The sequence below is a fragment of the Geotrypetes seraphini genome, chromosome 2, assembly GCF_902459505.1.
Source record: "Geotrypetes seraphini chromosome 2, aGeoSer1.1, whole genome shotgun sequence".
Lineage (NCBI taxonomy): Eukaryota > Metazoa > Chordata > Amphibia > Gymnophiona > Dermophiidae > Geotrypetes > Geotrypetes seraphini.
In genome coordinates this window covers 378822048-378850004 of record NC_047085.1, presented here as the reverse complement: position 1 = coordinate 378850004, position 27957 = coordinate 378822048, and the positions used below count along the sequence as shown (strand labels likewise).

At 43.2% G+C, this 27957-nt stretch overlaps 2 protein-coding genes across 2 annotated transcripts in view; both read left to right on the top strand.

The window, feature by feature from the left end:
- Positions 1-11192, top strand: part of TMEFF1 (transmembrane protein with EGF like and two follistatin like domains 1) — a 436679-nt gene extending 425487 nt beyond the window's left edge. The window contains exon 10 of the mRNA XM_033930653.1: positions 9559-11192. Within this exon, the coding sequence (XP_033786544.1) occupies positions 9559-9643 (85 nt within the window). The 3' untranslated portion in view covers positions 9644-11192. The remainder of the gene's footprint in view (positions 1-9558) is intronic.
- Positions 11193-11947: 755 nt separating this feature from the next.
- Positions 11948-27957, top strand: part of CAVIN4 (caveolae associated protein 4) — a 67643-nt gene continuing 51633 nt past the window's right edge. Inside the window, exon 1 of the mRNA XM_033930651.1 lies at positions 11948-12416. Within this exon, the coding sequence (XP_033786542.1) occupies positions 12006-12416 (411 nt within the window). The 5' untranslated portion in view covers positions 11948-12005. The remainder of the gene's footprint in view (positions 12417-27957) is intronic.

Sequence of the window (27957 nt, the reverse complement as noted above, 5' to 3'; positions counted from 1 at the left end):
ATTATTGCTTGGTTTGTTTTTCCATCTCATTTCTAGGATTTTTCATTTTAATAATAGGCTTAAAAAATATTTTTTCATGTTGGTGGTGATATTATCAATAGTGCAGCTGTTGAGCAATGGTGCATGTTACCAACAATGGTAGTGACTGTGTGCCCCAGCAAATGGGCTTAGCTTGCTCGAATTCAAGATTTTCTCACTTGTTAAGTCCATTTCTAGTGCTGCCGTAATTTGGCCTTTTGAACCCTTTAATTGGCAGATGGTGAAACGGCTTCTTTATGTAACCTGATGTTGATCAAGAGCAACAGTGCCAAGTAAACAGGCATTTGGAGATGCAGATCTCCCATAAGAGCCATGGAAAACATATGTTGCTTCTGAGCAACTACGCCAAATAAAGGGTTAATTTATATCTTTTTCAAGCATTAGCATACAGCCACTGAAAAAACTAACATGGGCACTAAAGGGGAAATTCTATAACCGGCGCCGGTAGGTGCCCTACCAGTGCCTAGGTTAACACAGAAATGCTGTTTGAAACGCCAACTAACTGTAAATTCAAAGCACCTACTGGCACCAGAATCGTATCTAGTACCACTATAAGCATAGATAGCACTGGAAGTGGAGTTAGATGCTGTAAGGCGCCTTCATAGGCCTGATTCATGTCAGCTAGGTGCCAGAAAAGTAGGCTTTAAACTCCAGCCTACATCTCTGGTGCCTATCTTTCCCAGAGGCACGATTCTCTAAATGGTACCATTGCACGATTGATAAACGATCGGGATGGATGCTTTTAAGACAGCTTCCAACTTTGGTGCTGATTAGAGAATCTGGCAGTAAGGGCTTCCACTAGAGCCAATGTAATTTAACAAGCATGCACTAATGTCAGGGCACTAGCTAAATAGCATGTCCATGCTCATTCTCTACCCCTCCCCCCCAAAATCAGTAAATACTGAACAGTTAGTGCACACAGATGGTAAAATTAGTGCAAAACATGTTACAATGTCCTGTGTTAAGCCATTTTTCATGTCTTATGCCAGTGGCATAGCCAAACCCAGTATTTTGGATGCGCCCACAGTTAACTTTGATGGGCCCTCCCCCCCCCCCATGAGATATGAATAAAAAGGAGAAAGTAGGTTCTTACCTGCTAATTTTCTTTCTTTTAGTCTTTCAGACCAGCACAGACGGATGGGTTTACGCTCCTCTGCCAGCAGATGGGGACTGAGAACACTTTTGGCAGCCTTCTCTTCCCTCCTCTCACACAAATTGTGAAATTGGTGGAAGTTTTTCATTATGACAGCTCATGCTAACATTCCATCCTGGTTGTATCAAAATGCAGGGGTTTCAGTTTTCTTGGTTCAACAATTTTTGTGGTACACCGTGATGGGATCTTCATACAGGAACAATTAATTTAATGCTTGAGAAAAAGAGCTGAGTTTTATCTGGCCTTGGATCAGTTTTCCACACTGAGCTAATTGTTGCCTGATCTCTAACGTACTGTCTGTTGAAGAAAGTACTTGAGGTTAAAGTGTTACGCCAAGGACCTGTGCCTTCTAGCTGTAGACATTGCAGGCACTTTTCAGTAACTGGCATTGCTGCAAATTGGACTTTATCCGCATAGCTTGTAGAAAATACGTATTAAAGGGAGTCCCTGCAGAAGAGAAAATTAGAAAGTCATGAGATAGGAGGTAAGGTCCTATTATGGATTAAGAACTGGTTGAAAGACAGAAAACAGAGTAGGTTTAAATGGTCAATATTTTCAATGGAGAAGGGTAAATACTGCTAAGTCTGCTGCTTTTTAACATATTTATCAGTGATCTAGAGATGGGAATAACTAGTGAGATAATTAAATTTGCTGATGACACAAAGTTGTTAAATCACAAGAGGATTATGAAAAATTTCAAGAGGACCTTGTGAGACTGGAAGACTGGGCATCAAAATGGTAGATGGCGTTTAATGTGAGCAAGTGCAAAGTGATGCATGTGGGAAAGAGGAACCCAAACTATAGCTATGTGATGCTGGGTTCGGTGTTAGGAATCACTGCCCAAGAAAAGGATCTAGGTGTCATTGTTCAGGATACGTTGAAACCCTCAGCTCAATGTGCGGCGGCAGCTAAGAAAGCAAATAGAATGTTAGGAATGACCAGGAAAGGAATGGAAAACAAAGATGTATTACTCTATGGAACGGCTGCAACTTGAATACTATGTGCAGTTCTGGTCACCGTATCTCAAAAAAGATATAGCGGAATTCGTAAAGGTACAGAGAACGGCGACAAAAATGATAAAAGGTTTGGGATGGCTTCCCTATGAGGAAAGGCTAAAGTGGCTAGGGCTCTTCAGCTTAGAGAAAAGACAGCTCAGGGGTGATATGATAGAGGTCTATAAAATACTGAATGGAGTAGAAAGGGTAGATGTGAATTGCTTGTTCACTCTTTCCAAAAATACTAGGACTAGGGAGCATGCGATGAAGCTACTAAGTAGTAGATATAAAACAAACTGGAGAAAAAATTTCTTCATACAATGTGTAATTAAACTCTGGAATTCATTGCTGGAGAATGTGGTGAAATTAGTTAGCTTAGTGGGATTTAAAAAAGCTTGGATAATTTCCTAGAAGAGAAGTCCATAGGTCATTATTGAGGTCATTATTGATATTACTTGGGGAAATCCACTGCTTATTCCTAGGATATAGGGTACTGAGCTTGATGGACCTTCTAGTATGGCAATTCTTATGTACTTACAAGTGGACTGTGCAGTCCCATCTACAATCAGTCTGATGAATAGCCAAGCAGGGCCAAACTAACAACTTAAGGACTTTGAACCAACAAACTCCACACTAATATGGAGAAGATAAACCAAACTAGAGGTATACAGAGACACTGTTGGATACTGATGAGAGAGAGCCCATAAAGTGTCCTCACAGTTCACCAGCTAAACCAGACAAATCAGATGCTGCTGCTCCCATGACACTCCCCAAAACCCAGCAAAAAAGCACCGCAGAAAAAAAAAGACTATTTGCAAAAAAACATGACAGGGCAGGTTCTGTGCTGGTCTGGAGGGACTAAAAAAAAAAAAAAAAGAAAATTAGCAGGTAAGAACCTAATTTCTCCTTCTTTATCATCCCTCCAGACCAGCACAGATGGATGGGATGTACCAAAGGAGTACTCATCATGGGTGAGACCCCTGAAGGGCCGCCACAAGGAAGCGCACAACAAAAACAGCATCCCAACATGCCTGAACGTCCACCCGGTGGTGACCCACAAAAGAATGCAGAGAAGACCAAACTGCAGCCTTATAGATATCCATCAGGGTCACAAGAAAAAACTCAGCCCAGGAAGCCGCCTGACCCCGAGTGAAATGAGCTTTGAGAAAATCTGGAACTGTTTTTTTCCAAAGAAGGTATGCATATGATCGAAGCCTTAGAGGTACCGTCTCCCTTATGACTGCCCGCCAGGTGAATAAAAAGACAGTCTGACTGCCTGAACTCCTGAGTCTGTTTCACATAAGTACAGAGGACTCTGTGGACATCCAACTTGTGCAACTGCCTCTGCTCTAAAGTACCCTTCGGACTACCCAAAACCGGAAGGGCAACAGTCTGATTCAAATGAAAAGGAGAAATGACCGTAGGAAGCAAGGAAGGAACAGGCCACAGCACTACACACTCCTTTGAAAACTCCAAGAAGGGAGCATGATAAGAAAAGGCTTGAAACTTTGACATGCATTGAGCTGAGGAAATGGCTACAAGAAAAAACGTGTTCAAAGTAAGGTCCTCCAGAGTGCAGGAGCCAAGGGGCAGAAATGGAGGATGAATCAACATGGAAATCACCAGATTGAGATCCCAAGCTGGAACCAAAGGGTAAACTGGAGGTAGAATCAACTTTGCTGCCCTCAAAAAATGGATCGTATCAGGAAGAGATGACAACAAAAGACCTCAAAAGGAAGATAAGGCTGCCACCTGAACCCAGGCAAAACTGCGCTCCAGGCCGTCCTGCAAAAACTCTTAAGATGTGTGGCCAAGACGCACGCAAGGGAATGATCACCTGATTGGAATACCAGGCCTCGAAGAGGCATCAAATATGCATATTAGCCCAAGATGTCAAAAAGTGGCGAGATCATAAAAGTGTAGAAACCACCTTATCTGAATAACCTTTCTTGCTTAGGCGTTCCCTATCAAGAGCCAAGCCATAAGACAAAAGGGACCTGGATCAAACATGGGAATGGGACCCTGAGTCAGCAGATCACTTGAGAGGGACAAAGGAAGGGGGTCTGCCATGAGCAGACAAACCAGATCCACGTACCATGGGTGCTGAGGCTAATTTGGAGCCACCAGGATCACCCGGCCTGAATGTCTCACAATTCAAAGAACTCTGCCCACTAGAGGCCACAGAGGAAAGACATACAGATGGCCACTCTTGCCAGAGCATCCAGCCCCTCAGCCTGACAATCCCTGCACTGACTGAAGAACCGCTGCACCTTGGTGTTGAATCGCGTAGTCATGAGATCCATCATCGGGCAACCCCACAAGTGAACTATCAGGTTGAAGGCCTCCATCCTGAGGCACCACTCACCAGGATCCAGAACATGACAGCTGAGGAAATCTGCCTGGACATTGTCCTCTTCCGCTAAGTGAGAAGCTGAGATATCCAGAAGGTGAACTTCTGCCCATTCCATGAGCAGAGCCACTTCCTGAGCCACCAGATGACTCTTGGTTCCCACCTGACAATTGATGTAAACCACTGCCATGGCAGCGCAGAAAACCCACACTGCTTTGCCCTCTAGCAGTGACTGGAAAGCCGCTAACACCAACCGAATAGCCCTGGTCTCCAGAACGTTGATCGACCAGGAGGCCTCTACCAGCAACCAACTGACCTGAGCAGAACAACCGAGACACTGGGCTCCCCAACCAAGGAGACTGGCATCCATAAAGAATTGTCCACTGGGGCTGAGCCAGACTCACCCCCTGAACCAAATTGGAGGACTGAAGCCACCAACACAGGCTGTGATGAATGATCCCACGAAGAGGAACTGGAGAGTCCAGCTAATGAATCTGCGGAGACCACTGCTTAAGAATACTGCATGCTTTTCAAAGCCCTAAATGGCAATGGACCAGCATACTTGAACAATCGCCTAATTTGGAACAACTCATCCAGACCAAGGAGAACACAGACACCCTTCACTCACCCCCCCCCCCCCAATTAAAGGCATACAGCAAAAGAAAATGCACAATGGGTTACTCGCCACGCAAGCAGTGAAACTAAACAGCCACCTCTCCAATTTACTGATCTCAGCACCAAACCTTCAGAAGAGAAATAAAAACCATGTTATTCAGGAAATTTATCAAGACAAGCTCATGATATAACCAATTACCTCAATGTATCTCCAGACCCTAAACGTTCCAACCAAATAGCTATCTTGTAATCTTCTGGATATGACCAGAATTTCCTCTTTTTGTAATCCACCTAGAACTGCAAGGTACTGGCGGAATAAAATGTAATGTAATGTAAGAGCATACTGCAATGTACTGTAATGCAATGTAATGTAAGAGCATACTATAGGAGGCACATGTGAGCCTGAACCTATTGGACCACCTCCAAGGAGGCTGCCATTGATCCCAAGACCTGAAGAAACTCCTGCACTTAGGGAGAACAAGAACCCAGCAGGGAGCGAATCTGTGACTTTAACTTCTGCACTCGAGAAGGAACACCCTACCCAGAGCGGTATCGAATAAAACTCCGAGATACTCCAATTGTTGAGACAGAGCCAACCGACTTTTGGAAAAGTAGACCATCCAGCCCAACTACTGCAGCAACTCCAACACACAGGCCATGACTCGGGAGCTCTCCTGGAAGGACTTTGCTCGAATCAACCAGCCATCCTGATAGGGATGAACCAGGATGCCCTCCTTGCGCAAGGCCGCCACCACCACCACCATGACCTTGGTGAAGAAAGGCAGAGCCGTAGCCAGACCAAACGGAAGCATACAAAACTGAGGAGAAAGTGTTTGGGAAATTTAAAAGCGAGTTAAAAACCTTTCTGTTTAAAGATGCATTTGCAAATTAATTAAATTTTATTTTATAGTGTTATTTTAGTGAATTATTTGGCCTTTTCTTGTTTTTCCAACTTCCTTTTGTATTTTCCCTGTATGTTCTTTCTTTACTATAAAAAATGTATTTCATCCCCTCTTACCTTTTGTTTATATTATAATTAATTTAATGTATGTAATGTTTTTGTTTCCTAATGAATGTATATTTTACTGTACATCGCTTAGAAATCCGATTAAGCGATTGAACAAGCCAACTAATAAACTTGAAACTTGAAACTTGATAATGCTGTCCCAAAATCACAAAATGAAGGAACCAGGATATGAAGGTAAATTGAGATCAGAAATTCTCTGGGCTACACTGCTAAGATGACTGATTTGAGAGAGTGTTCATATGAAACGAAGAGACCCAAAGTGTCTGGTTCGCACTTTTCTGATCCAGGAGAGGGCAAAAAAGACCCTTCTTTATTGGATACCACAAAGTAAATAGAGTATCTCCCAGAGCGAAGCACCACTTCCTTGAGCTCCACTAACCTCTGAAGAGTCTGATGAAACACCTGTTTCTTCCAAGTGGACTGACAAGGGGAAGAGAGAAAAAGATCTGGCAAGGGCTGGTCGAACTTGAGGGAATAGCCCTCCCGAACCACTTCCAGGACCCACTGATCCATCATGATCTCAGTCCACCCCCAGTAATACTCCCATATGTGAGCTCCCACCGGAACTGGGGAAAGAACCCAAACACCGTCATTGGGCAGGATGGTTGGAGACGGAGCCACTGGAGTAGTCATGAGCCTCCCGGCAGGTTCCCTGAAAGGACTGCATGTGCTGACAGAAGCATCCTCTGAAAGGGAAAGCAGCAGAACCTCAACCAGGGTGAAACCTACGGAACTCACGCAGATGCCCATGGCTGGAGCCTTCCTGAGACACCATATGAGGCCTGTCCTCTGGAAGCCAAGGCACCTTAGAGTCACTTAAAGGCTGAACAAGTTTGTCCAACTCCTCTCCAAAGAGGAAGGAGTCCCCCAAAGGAAATTTACTCAGCTTCGAATTAGAGGCCACAGGGTACGAGTGACTACTTCGAGAGCCATAGACTTGGCTAATGCCCACAACAAATCATACATGGCATCAGAAAGATAAGAAGTGCTTAACTCAATCTTAGCCACCTCATGATCCATGATAGACCAGTCATCAGACTCCCGGTCAAGAACATGCTCAGACTACCTGAAGCAAGCCTTGGCTACCAGACCACTGTAAATCACTGCCTGGACAACCAAGCCACATCAATACTCTTTATGGAGAGACTCCAGCCTGTAGTCCTGGAGGTCTCTGAATGGCAAACTGCCTAACACCGGCACTGTATGCCAGCGAGCAAAGGCTGAAACGACTGCATCAATCACTGGAGACTTGAAGGTATCCCTATCCACATCAGGAATGGGATGAAGGTGAGCCATGGACCACACCAAATAAGAAGGCGCGTCCGGAGTCTTCTACTGTGCATGCACTACATCCTGAATATCCTGATGCATGGGAAATTAATTGGAGGCAGACAGGATCCTTCAAAGCAAAGGGTTCACAACCTGAGGGGGGGCCTTGGCTTCTTCTTCAAAGCATAAAACTGGACACCTGAAGAATAAGCTATTGTAGCTCCTCCCAGTGAAAAAATGCACATGACTGAAGCATCTTCGCCAGCTGGTGGCTCTGAACCCCAGCCATCTGCCTCCTCTGCACCCCCCCCCCCCCAAGAGGGTCCTGGGGGTCACCCAAGAGGTCTAGGTCCTCATCAGGAGAAACCGTGTCAGCAAGGAAAAAATCAACCCACGAAGCACACGGACACTTGGATAGAGGTGGGGGATGGGAGGGGGCAGAAATTGAAGGGAGAGACCCCCGGGGAAGAAGCAGAACCCCCAGCTGTCTGCAAGTAAGTCTTGTACATGGCTAATACAAAATCAGGGGCAAATCCCCTGGCAGCAAAAAAGCATGCACTACAGGCTAAGAAGAAACTCCTGAGACCTGTACCTGCCTTTCTAAAACAGGAGGGAAGTCACCTGAGGCTATAGGCAAAATGAAAGAGCTTCCTGCCAAAACTAAGGAAAAGCCAGTCGAAAAAAAACTTCCCTGACTGTGGCAGCGCTAAAGAGGCCTGACCAGGCCTAACTGTTAAATGAGAACTGCCAGTAAAATCAACTGGTACAGTAAGGGAATCCCCAGCTCTATCGGCAGTAAGAGAAACCTTTCCCACACCACTAGTAGATGCGACAGCCTTGGTCTTTCCACCATCCACGACCAATGAGACTTGCACAAGCAAAGGGGAACACTGCTCGCCAGTACACGAAGCCGGCGAAGGTCGCCCTCTCGCCGCCTGGAACATTTCGCATAGACACTGGATCCATCTAACCTTCAGCAGGAGCATAATGAGTACTTTTAAAACATTTTAGAAGTGCTCATTGTGAACCGTCAGTAAAAAGAAAAAAAATCAACTGCCAGTTAGCATTAAAATGCAATTAAAGGCTTCACGTCAGACCTGCACTGCCTCAGGATCTTTTTTTTATTTAAAAGAAAATCTTTACCTGACAAAGGAGCAGACTCCACTGGTTCTCAAAGCTGTCGTTTTTGCCCATAGGCAAGGCATACAGCTGAGGTGCCTCTAAGAAAAAATTGGGGAGGAGGGGGAAAAGGGGAGGAAGGACTTGACCGCCTGAGTGTTGCACCCCCGAGGTCAGATGGACCACCAAAAGGGTCCCCAAGCTCAGTCAGGACAAAAAAGGGACAAAGAAAGGCCACTAAGCAAATCCAACAGGCTCTATTTGACAACAGAATAGACTGCACAGGCTTACCACCTCCATCTGCTGGAGACTGAGAACAGACTGGTTGTAGATGGGACTGCACAACCCACTTATACTACTGCAAAAAAATCAGTGTGTTCTCAGTCTCCACCTGCTGGCAGAGGAATGTAAACCTATCCATCATGCCAGTCTGGAGGGACGATAAAGAAGATCCTATTTTTTTTTTACATCTACCTGCATTCACATCTCTCCTCCACCCAGCATCTGCAATCTCTGAACCCCTCTGGAGTACCTTTATACATGTTCCCAGCACCAGCAGCAATTCATTTTTGCTGCTGATACTGGCTACCTAGGCTTAACTCTTCTGCATACCACTGGACAGGAAGCTGGAAATGACATCATCAAGGGTGGGGCATAGCAGAGGGAAGCATGAGGAGCCAGGGATGTCAGCAAAAATGAATTGCTACTGCTGCCAGGGAGGCCTGTAAGCTACTCTGGGGAGGCAGGGAGGCTGCGAAGTTGAGAGGAGGAGAGGGCAATGTGGCGCCATCACTGGGTGGGCCTGGGCCCACCGTAGTTATGCCATTGTGTTGATTATGCATTAATGCTTAATGCAATTTCATAAAAGGTGCCCTAAATTTCAATATTATTTTCCTGTTCTGGGTTTGAAAGAATACAAACTAACAATGGAAAGGAAAATAATCATGTTTTTGTAAAGACATGAGACTAAATGTAGCTTTTTGTTTTGCAGAAAATGCCCTAAAAACAACAGAGGACGTCGTCAGAAGCAAAACCTTGGCCATTTTACATCAGACACTTCCTCCAGAATGGTTTAGCCTGTTGACTTTTATACCTACATTGGCCATGTGATGTTCACTTTTACTAGCTCTTTTTTTAACGAATGGGAATATTTATTTCAGAGGCCTTATTTTTGGACATTTTGTAGGATAGCATTGTCGGTCTACCGTACAAAGAAGACGTCAACTCCAGCAGCAATTGACTGAAGTAGCAATTTTTCCTTTTATGTTTTGAATGCGGTGGACTAGTTCGTTTTATGTATTCTCTATCACATGGTTATATAATGGAACTTAACGCTTTCCTTATGAGAGGTAATATTCTTGGAAACACAGACTTGTTTCCAGTGGTTAAAGATAAAAAAACAAACAAAAGAACGTGACATCTTTGCAAACAATAGGCATGAACTAAGGAAAAATGGTTTACAGTTTACTTTTCTTACAAGGAACTAGAAGACACTGTGTTTGATAGATATCTAAATGTCTTTTGGAAGTAACAGATTTTTTTTTTTTTTAGACAGCCTATCGCATGAAATGTGTAGCTGTGTACCGTATATAAATGTAACATTTGCTATCTGTATGGGTCGACCTTGGAGCACTGCCAACTTCCTTATTCTGACACTGCTTTTCAAGAGTAAATTTTTTAAAAGTCTAAAAGTTCAAGATACAGGGAAAGGATTCCCATTAGTACCAATGACAGCTTAGGATTTTGAAAACAAAAAATATGTTGTGTTCGATGTGAATAACATAAGAATTGGTGTTGACTAAACATTAATACTCTTATGATTGGATTAAAGCCTCGTGATTGATCGCCATTAAATCTGCTTTAATATGTATTAAAAATTTTGGAGGGGGGGGCATTTTGTTTGTTTTGATTTTATAGAGAAAGCAAGTGTTTAACAGCAAGATGATTTAAAATGTATAGTTTCTGTGTTTAAGGTAGGGTTACCATATTTTAGGCCGCAAAACCCCGGACATATGGCCCTGCCCTGTTCTGCTTCTGGTCCCACCCCTGCCCAGTTCTGCCCCTAGCCCCACCCCCCACAAAGCCTCCTCTAGTCTTCCCCGATGAGTTCCGGCCTTGTCTGATGGGCCTGGAGCATGCACGGATATGTGTGACGTCGTCCGCACATGCTCAGAGGCCCTCCAGATGCGGCCAGAGCTCGTCGGGGCTTTCCAAAACCCAGACCAACTGCCAGGTTTTGGAAAGTCTGTCCGGGCACATGGACAGTCATTTAAAAAGAGGACATGTCCAGGTTTTCTCGGACGTCTGATAACCCTAGTTTAAGGGGTTAAAAAAAAAAAAAGTAGTCTCCCAAGACAAGTGCTCTTGCCTACAATGTTACCAAGAGCAATAAATAAGGGAAGCCTTTCTCCAAATGAGTCTGCTGGTTGTAGGTAGTATAGTGATAGACTGTAGTTGTTCTTTGAAAGCTCCAGAGATCAAGTGTGAGTAGAATATGTTCAGCTGTTTTAAGACGTAGCTAGGCCTTTTGGAATTCTGCATGCAGGATTTGATAATTTGTTCAAACTGATTACAGAAATGCTTTCAACGTTTTCATTGGAAAAGCATGCCACAATATAATGTTTTCACTATATCGCCTTTGTTTTAGTGTGTTTCTTTGCCATAGGGTATCGTATTTAATTATTTATTTTCATCTTTGTTGACCACTTTTTATCCCACATTCTTAGTTTTAAAAGTCTCTTGCAGTCTTTTTAATGAAATGATGAAATGTGTCTGATGATCTCTGCACAGAGAAACACATAAGAACATAAGAAGCGCCATCTCCGGATCAGACCTTCGGTCCATCAAGTCCGGCGATCCGCACACGCGGAGGCCCTGCTAGGTATTCACCTGGCTTATTTTATAGCCAACCATATCTTTATATGCCTCTCTCAAGGAGATATGCATCTAGTTTGCTTTTGAAGCCTAGGACTGTCGATTCCGCAATAATCTCCCCTGGGAGAGTATTCCAGATGTCAACCACTCTCTGTGTGAAGCACCAGGGTCTAATGTAAACAGGTTCATGGCTGTGAAAAAGGCCAGTTTTATCTATATTTATTAAGTACTTATCTTGCCAGTAGAGTCTAAGTATTCAACAATTGCAATCATCCACAGAATCGTATCCATGTAATCCTCTAACCCCAACGTGCATTACTTCCTAATTTTAGAGGTTTCATATTCCATTAGGCATGTGTACAATGATGTTTATGCATTTCATGGTTATAAATGTTTGAGCCGCCCCCGTGGGTGGAGTTTGACACTGTGCCTTGAGTCTCTTTGGGCCCAGCTGTTGATCCACAATTTTGCACCAGTGCCAGCATTCCTCCCTGAGATCTGAGCAGCCATCCTGAGAAACAGCCACATTTCCAGTTTTGCAGACCTAACGGAGAAACGGGCAAAATGGATAATCACGAAGTCACTGCGGAAGCTGACAAATTCAACGTCAACCGCTTATCGGCCGTGTCCGAGGAAGACCAAGAACAGGAAGCTGCCGTAACAATTGTGACAGTCCTTGATAAAGTGGCCAGCATTGTGGACACGGTACAAGCGAGCCAGAAGAGGATTGAAGAGCGGCACCGGGAAATGGAAAACGCCATCAAGTCCATACAAATTGATATTTTAAAACTGGCTCAGGCTCACACAAACACAGGCTACACGGTTAATAAGCTCCTGGACAAAACCCGCAAGGTTAGTTCAAATGTTAAAGATGTGAAGGCTCGTGTGGACAGGCAAAGTGACCATGTTCAGAAGGTGGAAACAAAACAAGAGGAGCTATTGAGGAAAAACAAGTTTCGAGTTGTAATATACCAGGTAAGATGTTCCTTTCCTTTGAAAAACAAGAAACTTGACCAATGCGAGGAACCTTATTGCCTCCAAAAGAGAATACAATTGCAAAAATAGCAGAGATCAAATACAACACATTTCAGAAAGGGCATGGGGGTTGTATTACATACATGATTTTCTGTCGTAGTTTATGAATGGCTACTATCAGCTGCAGGGGTATTTTTTTTCATTGATAAAGATGATGATAAACAAATTCATGGAACTTTTTAAAGTGATGTCTTCCTCTATTTCAGATAAGTTGTATGTTCTCTGAGTACAGTACATGGGCAAGACTTGTTCACTTAGAGAAGGTGTACATACAGTATTTTCTATAATAAGATAGGCTGTACATATTTTGGAAATATGTTATTTCATAATGGAAAAATATTCATCCATTTCTCAGTATACTATATGGAGAATTATACTTTTAATTATGTGCTATTGGGTAATACTATAAACTAGACACCAGTATTTATGCTTGTTCTACACACATAATTGCTTAGAATACTGGCATGTATGAATGTATAATAAGGAGGATGAAGATGTATCCAAACCTATGCTATAAGTTAATATATTGGGTATCTGAGGCATTTAGCCAGTGATACAAGGGGCTATGAAACTTACAAGTTATTTCATGCCATTGAAATGAAAAGTGTGGAATAATGGGTAGGTTTCATGGCTCCACATCATTCTCTTCTTGGTTGGGCTGAGAACTTTTCAACGGCCCCTTGTACTTACATCAGCTTGGATGCGTGCTCATGCCTAAGGGCTCCTTTTACGAAGCTGCGTTAGGCATTAACGCGTGGAATAGCGCACGCCACATTGTCACGCGCTAGACGCTAACGCCAGCATTGAGCTGGCATTTGTTCTAGCCACGTAGCGCACGGTAATATCCTGCATGCGCCAGACACGCTAGCACACCTTAGTAAAAGGAGCCCTAAATGTTAGGTGTATGCATTCAGTATAGCAGCCATTCCAAACCCAGTCCTTGGGACACATCTAGTCGCTTTGGGTTTTCAGGATGCCACAATGAATATGCATGAGAGAGATTTGCATGCGCAGCCTCGATTGCAAGGAAATCTAACCCATTAATATTCTTTGTAGATATCCTGAAAACCCGATAGGACTAGGTATACCCCGAGGACTGGATTGGGGATGGCTTGCATATACCCAGTTAGTCTAGTATTTTGTAAAGGAAAGTAGGTGCCTACAGTCCGCTATAAAATAATATTCTACCAGGCACCCAGTTATAGAAATGTCCTCTTAGGTAACCTGTTATTAATTCATCCCCTATGTGTCGAGGCCAAGTAGGCACCTATTTTTAGTCTATTTAATAAAGACCCACATGTGCCTACATTTCTTTATGAAATACTAGAGGTAAACTGGACATTATCATGCCTAGATTATAGCTACAAAGAATTACAGCTGCTCGGAAGCAGGTGTAAAAGTTACCCCCCTGTTTTACTAAGGTGCGCTAACTGATTAACGCGTACTAATCAAATTAGCACACGCTAACGCGTCCATAGACTAACATGCATGCGTTAGCACGCGCTAATCGGTTAGCACACCTTAGTAAAACAGGGCCTTAGTGTGTAAGCTATCCATGTATGTACATATTTTATAAAGTATATGCATAAATCATGACTCCACCCCTGAACACACCTACATGTGGGTCACGGTGATGGGATAATCGCGCGCCAGACACCAGCGTGCTGACAATCCAGCGCAAGAAAGAAGCACGCCTGCCTTGGTAGAAAAGAGGGCTATATTACATTAAATATTACATGAAAATTCATGAGTGTTCAGTGGGCACATATAGCTGGAAAAGAAATGAAATGTACAATTATGTTTACTAACAAGGTTCAAGTTTCAAAGTTTTATTTAAAATTTGATGAATCGCTTAATCTTAATACAAAGCGATGAACAAATCTAACCATATACAGGGAGTCAGTACAAATAACATAAACAAGACACATAACAACGTAACATAAACAGGCCCGAAAGAGAAGTGGGGAAAGAAATATAATGTATGATAGTAAATGAGACCAGTAAGGGATATAACAATAGGGAGGGATAAAAAAAATAAAGATCAAAGGCTAGAATTAAAAATGTGGCCTAACTATGAAAAGCTAGAGGTCAAACATTATGAATATTCTGGATAAAAATTGTAGCCACAATGTATTAACATCAATTGATTTTTTCTGGGCAAATAATTTCCTAGTATTTTCGAACTATTTACCAATATTGTTTTATATATAATGGGTGTGCTTTATAACAGACTCAGGGCTTCTTTTAAAAAGCCATTGTTGCGAAGCTGCTGCAGTGAATGCGTCAATTGGACATTGGTGCATTTACCGCAGCAACTTTGCTACCGTGGCTTTAAAAAAAGGGCCCTTCTAGTGTCAAATCTGAAGTCTTATTTCCAAGAGTAATTCTTGCCCCACGCTTTCATTTGTATTGTTTTACACTCAGCAGTCCCCTTGCGAGGCCATTTTGCTAGCTCTCACTCATGTTATAAAAAGAAATTACATTTACTATCAGACATGTATATATGTTCTTATGATCTCAAATGTGTGTCAGTGTGCCTATACCTATAACACACATTCTGCATCTGAGCATACATTAATAGCATGCCTCCTTAGCAATGACATGGTCTATTATTAGTAACCGTAGGCTTCACAGACTTTCAGTGTAAGATTAACTGCTGACCAGCACTGGCTATTTGTTGCCACAGTGAAAGGTAATACAAGGCAGACTCTGTAAATCTTGTCACGCCGACAATCATATCTGTTGTTCTCTCACCATATTAGGTAGAGATCCAACCAGTAAAACTCTATTTTCAGAGCACCCAGGCTGCAATTTATTTCTTTTCCACTTTTTATTTTATTTTGTGCTGGATACTGTAGCTCAAATCTAGTTAAAGCTTGGGCAGGAATATAATTCTGTTTGATGTGATGTTATTTTATTGGTCTTTGTTTATGAGCATAAGAATAGTCATACTGGTCCATCTAGCTCAGTATCCTGTTTCCAACAATGGTCAATCTAGGTCACACGTAACTGGCAGAAACCCAAATAGTAGCAATATTTCATGCTACTAACACAGGCAAGCAGTGACTTCCCCTATGTCTGTCTCAATAGCAGACTATGGACTTTTCCTCCAGGAACTTAACCAAACATTTCATAAACCTAGATGGCTGTGATAAGCATTCCATTGGAAATGAATGAGATTTTATGCTATTGAAGACAACATGAATGCATTGCCAAGTAAGAGATCAGTTTTCAAAGTCGGAAATTAATGGATTTATTTCAATGGCAATTGTGGCTTTTAAAGAAATACATATACACTGTGAACCGAAAGAAAACCACACCAAAATGTTTTTTGTCATATCTGCCATAGAACTCAGCCAATTCTTATGATATTTAGTGCGTTGTGTCCTGAATGAAGTTGATGTAAAATGCTGTAAATATTTCCCACCGCACCACAACACTAGCTTGTGAAAATGAATTGTGAACTAAATAAAAACACGTCAAAAAGTTTTATGGCGTATCTTGCAGAAAAATGTAAAGTTGAAAAGTAATGTTTCAATTAAGCTGATGTTCGAAGTGCACTCTCTTTGCATGAAGGCATGCCCTCAGCCTTGGACACCTCTGATCTATGGACTTAACAGCACTATGCTTCAGCTCAGCCCAAACAGAGATGAAGCACTATTTAAGGTCTATGTCATCAGATATCACTGGGTTTAGGTCTGGTGAATTTGCAGGCCAAAGGTGTGGACCAATGAATTTTGGAGTCTCCCAATGTAGCTGTTCTACGGTGTCCTTTACCCGATGTTCTGGGACTTTGTCCTGTTTGAAGATAAAGTAGTCTCCCGACATGCAATGGATCACTGGCAACAGCTTCTGCATCAAGCGGACATCCCAGTAGTATGCGCCATTGATCTTAACCCCAGGATTGATGAAGAACACATCTGTGAATCCGAGTTTCAAAATTGAGATCGAGACCTTGACTGAGTGGCTGAAGGTCAGGTGGGTCCGTAGGAGGCGTTTTGGCATTAACCTCACACTTCAGTGTTGTTGAAGGCACATACAGGTGATCATTATTTGTGTTAATTCATGGAGCTACTGTAAATATCTTTTCATCTGTAAACCAGATGAAAATGCCATTGTGCTCTGGGTACTTGGTCAAAAGCTACTTGCACCATTTCAGGCGTGTGTCTTTGTTGTGTAAAGTCTTGGGCACAACACTTTTTAAAGCATTTTAATTTCATATTGTCATGAATTATCGTAACAAGAGTTGTCTGGCTTATTCTTGCTTCTCTTGCTATTTGACGAGTTATTTGGTGTGTTTGCGGAGTGTCCTCCATTTATAAAACTCCCCTCATAGGGTAGAGTGAGGGCAGGAACCATAAATATTCCCTATAACAGTGATATTCAGCCATTATGATGATAGCCTAAGTCGGTCCTAACTTTATACAACCCTAGTTGCCACTATCTGTATACACGTTGAAAATCTATGCAGCGAGCATTCATATGGATAGTAGCTGCTAACATCCATTGAAATCCTTTTGAAAATTAACCCTACATTTTCATCTGTAAAATGTTATTTTTGTTTACATTATCTGGTTTAGTTTGAGTGGTCAAAGTAAAGCAAATGCTAGTGTTAACAACTGCAAATTCATGCAGTTGGGATGCAAATTTTTTTTTTATCAGGATGAGAACTGAAAAACTGCCTTAACAAGAACAAAGTTCAGGAGTAATCATCTCAGAGGGCCTCAAGTTGGCCAATAAACCAGAAAGGCTAAGAGGTATGTTTCAAGGCATTATCAATAGCAAAAAGGTAATATCTCTCTTGAAGAGGTGACTAGTGACATCCCATCTTAATTTTGTTCAGTTTTGGAAGGCCACAGCATAACAAGAACATTGGTAGGATAGGGGCAGTTCAGGAAAATTCTACTAAAAATGATGAGAGAACTGAAGCACATAAAACATCCAGACGTCCAAAACGTCACCTAAGTTGGCACTTGAACTCCTAATAACTGGGGCATCTAAGTGCCAATTTTCAAAATCAACTTTCTGGACGTCCAGCAGGATTTCTAAGCCGCTGTGCATCCAGAGCTCAAAGGGGCATGTTATGGGCAGGCAGGACGTCCTGCAGCAATAATCAAAGCTTTCCCAGGAAGTCCTAAACAAAACTTGGATGCTCGGAGTTAGACCTGTTTTAGATGCATCTAAGTGCACCAAAGGTGCCTAAACTGACTAGATGACCACTGCATGCATTAAGGTATGACCCCCCCACATACACTCTCCTAATGCTCAAAGACCCCCTCTTACCCCACAAATATCCTATTTAAAGAGCACATACTGGTCCATGGAACAGCAGCATTCACTAAAGGAAAGCCTGGTACATCATCACACAGGTGTCTTAAGTAGCCTGGTGGATGGGCTAGTGAGCCATAGACAGGAGGACCCAGGCCCATACGACCACCTGGAGAAAAATCACAAGAAAGGACTAGATGACAGAGCAGCAGGACCTGGAAACAGCAGGAGGAACCCACAGGAAGACAAGTCCAGTGCAGGCCAACACCGGGAGGAGGAAAGATGGAAGTGCACCGAGGACACGGACCTGCAGCTAGAGAGATGGACATACACCAAGGACATGGACCTGTGGCAAGAGAGAGAAGAGAAGATAGAGAAGACAGCAATCATCGTGGGAGACTCCATAATCCAACAAGTCGACAGCCACATAGCAGAAGGAAGACAGGATCGACTGGTAACCTGCCTACCAGGAGCCAAGACGGAGGATATAGTGAGCCGCATCGACAGTGCAGAAGGAGGAGATACGGCGGTGGTGATCCACGTTGGGACAAACACATGAGCAACAGGAACTACAGCAGGGAAACACTGAAGGACCAGTTCTGGATGCTAGGAAGGAAGCTGAAGATCAGAACGCCGATGGTAGCGTTCCGGAGATCCTACCGGTACCCAGAGCCGACGGGAAGAGGCAGATGGAACTGCAAGCAGTCAACGTGTGCATGAGACGCTGGTGTGAGAAAGAAGGATTCCACTTTATGCGCAACTGGACGGCATTCTGTGGGAAGAGCAAGCTATACAGAAAGGATGGACTCTACCTTGTCGGAATGAGGCTTCTTGCAAGCAACATCAAGCGAGAAATTGGGAAGTTTTTAAACTAAGAAGAACAGGGAATTGAGTCTACCAGAGAGAACACGCCGGAAATGAACAATAAGGCAGCGTTTCTATGGGCCAAAATACCAGGAACAAATGGAATGGATACGAAGATCGGCATCTACTATCGACCCCCAGGGCAGTCTGAACAGACTGATGAAGAAATGATGGATGAGATTAAACACAAATGTAAGGGAGGCAACGCAGTTATCATGGGTGACTTCAATTATCCGGGGATAGATTGGAACCTAGGCAACTCCAGCTGCAGTAGAGAGACCAAGTTCCTGGATGCTGTAGGCGATTGCTTCCTGGAACAACTTGTCATGGAAAATACGAGAGAAAATGCAATTCTAGACTTAGTTCTAAATGGACTACGGGGACCGGCACAAGGTATAGAAGTAGAAGGGACATTGAGAAACAGTGATCACAACATGATCTGCTTCAACCTAGACACAGGAACAAAAAATCGGTCCAGAACGAAGACCACGGCACTGAACTTCCATAAAGGGAACTACAAAGGGATGAGAGTCATGGTGAGGAAGAAGATTAGGATGAGGATAAGCACTGTAAATAGGCTAGAGCAAGCATGGTCCCTTTTTAAGGACACAGTCACAGAGGTGCAAAATTTATATATACCGCGTATCAACAAGGGTTCCAAGAGGAAGAAGAAGGAAACGGCATGGCTCACTGCAGCAGTGAAGGAAGTGATCAGAGACAAGAAGACTTTGTTTAAGGAATAGAAAAAAACAAAAATGGCATCCACCCGAGGGTAATCAAGGAACTGAAAGGGGTTATTATAGCTGAACTGCTCCAACTAGTAGCAAATCTGTCGATCAAATCAGGAAAGACTGGAAGTGGCAAATGTTACACCGATCTTCAAGAAAGGTTCGAAGGGAGATCCGGGAAACTACGGACCGGTGAGTCTGACTTCGGTACCGGGAAAGATTGTAGAGACGCTGATAAAGGACTGCATCATCGATCACCCTGATGGACACAAACTGATGAGGACCAGCCAGCACAGCTTCAGCAAAGGAAGATCTTGATTGACAAACTTACTGCACTTCTTTGAAGAAGTAAATGGGCAGATAGACAAGGGTGACCTGGTCGACATCGTATATCTAGATTTTCAGAAGGTGTTCGACAAGGTCCCGCATGAACATCTACTTTGAAAAATTGCGAGCCATGGAATCGAGGGTGATATACTCACGTGGATTAAAAACTGGTTGGTGGATAGGTCACAGAGAGTGGGGTGAATGGACAATACTCGGACTGGAAAAGCATCATGAGTGGACTGCCGCAGGGTTTGGTGCTCGGGTCTGTGCTCATCAACAACCTAGAAATTGGTATGACAAGTGAGGTGATTAAATTTGGGGATGATGCATAGTTATTCAGAGTAGTGAGGACACAGGATTGCGAAGACCTACAAAGAGACATAAATGCACTCGAGGAATGGGCCGGAAATGGCATATGAAGTTCAACGTAGATAAGTGCAAGGTGATGCATGTCGGTAACAAAAATCATATGCACAAATACAGGATGTCTAATGCTATACTCAGAGAGAGCCCCCAGGAAAGAGACTTGGTAGTACTTGTAGATAAGTCAATGAACTCGTCCGTGCAATGCGCGGCGGCAGCGAAAAGGGCAAACAGAATGCTAAGAATGATTAAGAAGGGGATCACAAACAGATCTGAAAAAGTTATCATGCTGTTATACCGGGCCATGGTATGCCCCCACCTGGAATACTGCGTCCAACACTGGTCGCCGTACATGAAAAAGGACATAGTACTACTCGAAAGGGTCCATAGAAGAGCGACAAAAATGGTTAAGGGGCTGGGGGAGTTGCTGTACAACGAGAGGCTAGAAAAACTGGGCTTCTTCTCCCTTGAAAAGAGAAGACTGAGAGGGGACATGATCGAAACATTCAAGATATTGAAGGGAATTGACTTAGTAGAGACAGAGAGATTGTTCACCCTCTCAGAGGTGAAGAGAACGAGAGGGCACTCACTAAAGTTAGAAGGGAAAAGATTCCGTACAAATGTAAGGAAGTTCTTCTTCACCCAGAGAGTGGCAGAGGTCTGGAACGCTATACCGGAGGCTGTTATAGGGGAAAGCACCCTTCAGAGATTCAAGACAAGGTTGGATAAGTTCCTACTGGAACAGAACAGATGCAAGTCGATTCAGCGAATGGCCACTAGGATGGTCTCAGGACTTAAAGATCTCCCATATGAAGAACATCTGAGCAGACTACGCTTATATTCTCTCGAAGAACGCAGAGAAAGGGGGGGCATGATAGAAACATTCAAATACATCATGGGCTGCATTGAGGTGGAGGATGAAATCTTTTTTCCTACGGCGACAAGAGGGCATCCGCTAAAACTCAGGGGGGGGGTTTCATGGGGACACCAGGAAATACTTCTTCACCGAAAGGGTAATTGATCGATGGAATGGTCTTCCACGTCAGGTAGTCGAGGCCAGTAACATGCTAGACTTCAAGGGACGATGGGACAGACAGGTGGGGTCGCTCAAGAGGAATGCTTAATAGATGGAATCTCGAGGGAGGGAGGGTTCTTGAGTGGGCAGACTTGTTGGGCCGTCAGCCCTTTTCTGCCGTCATACTCTATGTTTCTATGTTAAGTAAGGCTAGACTCAAATAGGGTACTGGTTTGACCTAAGGGCCGCCGCGTGAATGGATTGCTGGGCACAATGGACCACTGGTCTGACCCAGGAGCAGCAAATCCTATGTTCTTACTCTAACCATTACATTTATAGTGGAATGTGTGAGGCCACTAAACTCAGAAATATCCTACTCCCATATAGATGCCAACTGCAGCCATAAGGACTATTTGGGTGAGAGACAGCTGGATATAGTAGGTTTTGGAGGGCTCACCATAAATTATAAGGGAATTTTGATGAGATGTACATGTGACAGCCTTTATGTGAAGTTCACAGCAGCGCCCTCTAAGTTGCCTCACTATTCTGTTGGTATGTCTGTGTGGCCAGTCCATTACAATGCTGGCCCCCTCCCACGTCCTAATGATCTGCATTTGGATGCTTGGAGCTTGGATGAATCTGTGGTCAAAAATACTGCATAAAGTTAGACATTTTGTCAGCCAAGATACCCAAGTAGGTGATTTTTTGGGGAAAAATTTGGACGTCCAAGATATTCAAAAATAGCTGTTTTTCCATGTCCAACTTTGGACATCAAGCAGTAAACACACAAACTTGTGGACTTAGATGCACTATTGAAAATGCAGATAAAATGTACTTCACCAGCTTGAATTTGCTGTCCAGAAATTGGCATTCCTAGATGTGGCTAAATGTATGTGTGTTGAGAACTGTAGAGGACCAAAGAGCAGAGAATATAATCCAATGGGCAAAAAACAGCAGGGAGACTGCATCAGGTTTCCAAGATAGCTGGGGTAATCTCCATGGACCACGGTTACAAAGCATGGCAAACGTTACCGATTTTTCCCCTGTCACTTCATGTCATGATTAACCTGAAATGATAGGAAGATCCTTGAAATTTCAGGGTTTTTTGTCCGTCATCAATAATACACCCTATTGCTCAGTAATGTACACTATTTATGAATAGAAATCGCATTTGATGAGAACTTCTCCAAAACTCATTCTTTTGAGTGACTGTCAGCCTTCCCCAAATTTCTTGTTTAAAAGCTGCTCTATCTCCTTTTTAAATGTTGATGCCAGCAGCCTGCTTCCACCCTGGTTTTTAATATCTATATCGCCTCCCTAGGTCACCTACTACAAAAACTAAATTTAATACACTACATTTACGCGGACGACATATCCATCCTTATACCCTTAAACGACATCACAAAAGAAATTGTAGATAACCTCTCAACCACAATGACCGAAATCAATAAATGGACCACTAATTTCAAACTAAAACTAAACGCAGAAAAAACAAAAGTCTTCCTGGCTAGTCCTAATGACACTATTACGAGAACATCGCTAAAAATAAACAACCACGAATACCCAATTTCCAAAAACATAAAAATACTGGGTATCACTCTTGACACTCACCTAACTATGACCGACCACACAAATTCACTAGTGAAAAAATGCTTTTACACGCTATGGAAACTAAGAACCATAAAAAAATACTTCGACCCTACATCATTCAGGCTCCTGGTACAGGCACTGACCCTATCCCTCCTCGACTACTGCAATATCATCTACCTGGGCATCCCACAAAAGACAGTAAAAAAACTGAAATTAATACAAAACACCGCCGTCCGCCTAATTTTCGGTCTAAGAAAAAACGACCACATCAGCCCCTACTATAAAAAGCTGCATTGGCTTCCAATAGAAGCGAGAATTCTTTTCAAATTTGCTTGCACCTGTTTCAAGCAAGCCTGGGGACTAGCACCATCATACCTACAAACTCACTTCAGCCTACACAACCCCACTAGAACGACCAGAAATAAAAACATCTTTGCTTACCCAAAGATTACAGGCTGCAGATACAAATCCTTCTTGGACAGAACCTTTAAGTTCCAAGCGAACAGACAACAAATTTGGCTGAAAAACCACATAAACGAACCCAATACGACTTATAGTGCATTCCGCAAATCGATCAAAACCGCCCTATTCGCAAAATTCATTGACTAAAACAGCCCCCTCCCTCACTAGGACTCCCCTCCCCAACAAACGCCCTTCTCTTCCTCAAGAAGCCCCTCTTTTTCTGATCTCCTCTACCCTTAGGACTCCATCTGATGGATGTCCTAAATCTCTCAGATACTCTTTGCCCATAGATCTCCAATTTAACACGCAAGTTTCCCATCCAGACTATCGTACTACATTAAGACTCCTTGTACGGTATTATATTTAGACTTTTATATGCTATTGTATTTAGACTCACTGTATTCTATACTATTGAATTTAGACTGTATTATATGTTATTGTATTTAGACTCACTATATTGTATCGTAAGTCGATCTATGACACCGTATTGTATTAAGATTTTTGCTATTCGCTGAATGTCCAGCCTTCTTATAATGTAAACCGCCTAGAAGTCGCCTGACTATGGCGGTATAGAAAAATAAAGTTATTATTATTATTATTATAAGACATTATTAAGATGGACTTGGGTTAATCCACTGCATATTCTTAGGATAAGTAGCGTAAAATCTGTTTTACTCCGTGAGATATTGCCAGCTACTTGTGGCCTGGGTTTGTCAGTATTGGAAACAAGATACTGGACTAGATGGACTTTCAGTCTGTCCCAGTATAGAAACTCTTATATTCTTATGTTGGTCACAGTGTGCACTATTTGAACAGTAATGTATTCTATTGACAATATTGCCCTCCAAATGAAACAAAATAAACCCAAATAAAATTCCACAAATGATATAGAAAACTAAACAAAATGAAATGAAATAGTTGTGATCACTGACTGTATAATAATTTTAATGAACTCCAAAGCTAATAAAGTTTGATGGCAAGGGGTGGCATGTGGCCTGATCTGGGATTAATTGTGGAACTTGTAAGAACCAAAAGGACATAGTAGATGTCTGCATAGTAATTGCTTATTCACAGAATATCTTTTACAATTCCATTAAAATAAAAGCTCAAAAGAACATTCTTATACATTTTATAGTTGAAAAGAGCAGGAAGACACCTATTTTTAGCCTATTTTATAAAGACACATAGATAGATGCCTATGGTACTCCTTTTTGAAGCACATAGATGTCTCAACATGGCCAAAAAAGGTCATTCATCCAAAAATATCTAAATGCAAAATTAGGACATGTATCACTACACTTCATCCAAATAGTAAGGGGGCATGTTGAAGGCATGTTTTAATGGAAGGCAGTGATAATGGAACAAGAAGGAAAGTCCAAGGTAAGAAAAAGAAGGATGTTTTTATCTAGACCTGTTTCAATCACAAAAATATGTTCTAATTGACTAGCTGACCACTGGAGGGATTAAGGCTTAACTCCTCCTTAATCCTGAAAGGAGAAACCAGGATGCAAGACAATTGCAGGTATTATGGGCAAGCAGGTCCCAGGAGTAACCTTGTGGTCAATGAACAAAGGGATAAGAACATAGTACAATTTGCCACAAACTTTGGCTGGAGGGCATCCGGAAGTGTGCGGACATCAATGTGATGGTCAAGCGCATGTGTGATGTCATCAGGTAGAGGTCTGCGTGTGCGCAAATGTACTCTATCCTTGGCCCTGCGATTCCTATTGCTGCCCACGGTGAGATTCTGGAGATAGAGAGGGCAGGAGAGGCACTGGTGCTGGCGAGAGGCACATCCTGTAAGCAGTCAGCTGGCGCCGGTGCCTCTTGGGCATTTCGTGGCACACCTGGAATCTGCCACGGCACACAGTGATACACTGGGGAGTGTGTGGCAAAGTGGTTAAGTTACAGCCTCACACACGCTACTTCTCGTGACTCTGGGCAAGTCACTTAATCTCCCCTATGCCCCAGGTGCATTAGATAGATTGTGAGCCCTCTGGATAGACATAGAAAATGCTTGAGCACCTGAATAAATTCATGTAAACCGTTTTGAGTTCCCTGGGGAGAACAGTATAGAAAACTGAACAAATAAATAAATCTAGCCCAGTATCCTGTTTCCAACAGTGGCTAATCCAGGTCACAAGTACCTGGCAGAAGCCGAGATCTAGGTCCAAATCCCACTCAGCCTAGAACATTTGAGGGAGGCACTTGCTGGGTGGAAGGCAGTTGTAATGGTGATTGTAGCAGGTTTCCAGGTCTTGCCGCGTCTGTGTAGAAAGAACCGACGTTTCAGCCATCATGCTGTGGCTTTCTTCAGGGTATGCTGAGGTCTGCAGTGTGTCTTTATATAGAGTGGGTTCACGGACCTGATTGTAATGGTGTACAGTTAGGTAGAGTAGGTTTTAATCTGTTCCTGGAGGGCTCTCAATGCAAAGTACCTCGGTTCCATTGTTATAAGTCCTTTGCACTAACCACTAGGTTTCCCCTCTGGTTGGCAGAGACAGCAATTTGGCTATCTCTCTCAAAATTTTGCTAGGCAGATGTTCTTTTGCCTAGGTTTCTGGCATTCATGCTGAACATTTTGTTTTAGAAAATGATTCTTCTTTTTAGACATCAATGCAGAAACGTCCATTTTGAGCCATTTTTAAAAGGGAAACCTGAACATTTTTCCTGTTCAAAAATGGCTTTATGATTGACTTTTTTTGGAAGTAATGAGAACAATGTCTCAATTCAGTCTATATCTTTTTATAAAATACTAGCACAATTCCTGCAGAAATAGAGGGGCATAATTTAAAAAAAATGTCTAAGTCCCCTTTTAGCCTAAGGCCTTAAACGTTGAGAGTAGAAGCAGGGAAAATGTCCATTATCAAAAAAACGTCCAAAAGGAGGTTTTTTTAAAATAATGGCCTGCCTCTACATTCAGCTGTTTAAACGCCCAGACCACTACATCTAAACTTATACCATATAATCAACCTTAAAAAAGTCTAAGCCCCAAACGTCCAAAACAAGAGCTTTTAGGTGAAGGAGGAGCCAGTCCTTCGCCTAAAAGCTGGATTCTGTAACCGGTGTCTGTCAAAACCAACACCGGTTACAGAATCCACACACACACCCCATACCCCCGATGACATCGGGGCAAGAGGGAGCCCAAGCCCTCCTGCCTAGGACACCCCCAAACTCCCCGACAGGATGGGGGCAGGAGAGAGCCCAAGCCCTCCTGCCCTCGACGCAAGGGCCCCCCGAACCCCGATCACCTGACCCATGACCCTCCACCATGCCCACAACCCCCCCTCCCCATACCTTCAATAACGTTGGACGGACGGGTGCCAAGCCCGTTCATCCGACAGGCCAGCCATCCACTGAATGGCTGGCCTTAGGACCTGATTGTCCCAGGCTGCTCAAATCCTGCCCACAGGTGGGGCCTGAGACGCCTGGGCCAACCAGAATAGGCCCATTAGGCTTAGGCCCCTCCTGTGGGTGGGCCCAGGCGTCTCAGGCCCCACCTGTGGGCGTTATTTGAGCTGCCTGGGACAATCAGGTCCTAAGGCCAGCCATTCAAAGGATGGCTGGCCTGTCAGATGGAGGGGCTTGGCACCCGTCCATCCGACCAACGTTATTGAAGGTATGGGGAGGGGGTGGAGGTGGGTGGGTCGTGGAGTCAGCGGGGGGGATCGCGGGTCGACGGTGGGGCGATCGGGATTTTGGAGGGTCCTTGTGTCGAGGGCAGAAGGGCTTGGGCTCCCTCCTGCCCTGATTGTTGTCGGGGGGGGGGGGGGAAGGGTGGATCGCGATAGGGGAGATGAGCCATCTCTCCTGCCACGATCATTGCTGTAGGGGGGTAGGCAGGTTGCTGGGGCCGCTGAGCTGATCGCAGCAGCCACGATCAGCTCAGCGGCCCCTTTTCGGCACTTATACCTGTTTTGACTTGGTCTAAGTCAAAACGTATAAGTGCCGACTAGGCAACCTGCCTAAAGTTTTGGTTATACCTGCTGCACGCCTAGGTCTAGGTCGGCCCACCGCCTGCCCGCCCTTTCCCCTCCTCTAAAAACGTCTCTTTTCTCTCTGTGCGTTTAGAGGCAGGGGAAAGGCCTAAGCTGGTTTTAGATACGTTTAAAACCAGCTTTGATTATGGGTACTTGGACGATCAGGCTTTTTGATCGTCCAAGTACCCATTTAGGCCACTTTTTAGATATTTTTATTATTATTATGAGCCCCATAGTGTCTAGATTGAAGGCACTTACATTACACCTACTCAAGAATAGGTATAAATATATGCATATACAATTGATACAACTGCATATATTTTAAAAGTGCACAGATAAATCATAGTTCTGCCCATGCTTTATGCAAAATTCATATCATGTATATGTCAAAACATGACCTAATTTTGTAAAAATCCATTTATGCATATAAATGATCAATTTGCATGTGAAGGTAGTATTTCTCAAGTAGAAATGGTAATAAATGACCCTGGAAATGTATAGTTACAACCTTTCACCCTAGAATTTGTTGCTGGGGAACATGGTAAAAAAAAAATGTTTGCATAGCTTGTTTTAAAAAAGGTTTGGACAAGTTCTGGGAAGAAAAGTCCACAAACTTGGGAAAAGCCACTGCTTTATTCTTAGACTAATAATAATTTTATTTTAAAATGGTTCTAGGTAGTTTACAACAAATAATAACTACCGGTAGTCATACAGTGAAGAGTACAATTTAAAAGGAAAATACAATTCTAAGCAATGTACAATGAATAGGAACTGATCCTACAGTGGAGAATATGATTGAAAAGAAAAGTACAATTTAAAAGAATGGTTCTAAGCGGTTTACAAAAAATAAGAACTGATCGTACAGTAAAAATGCGGTTTACAAA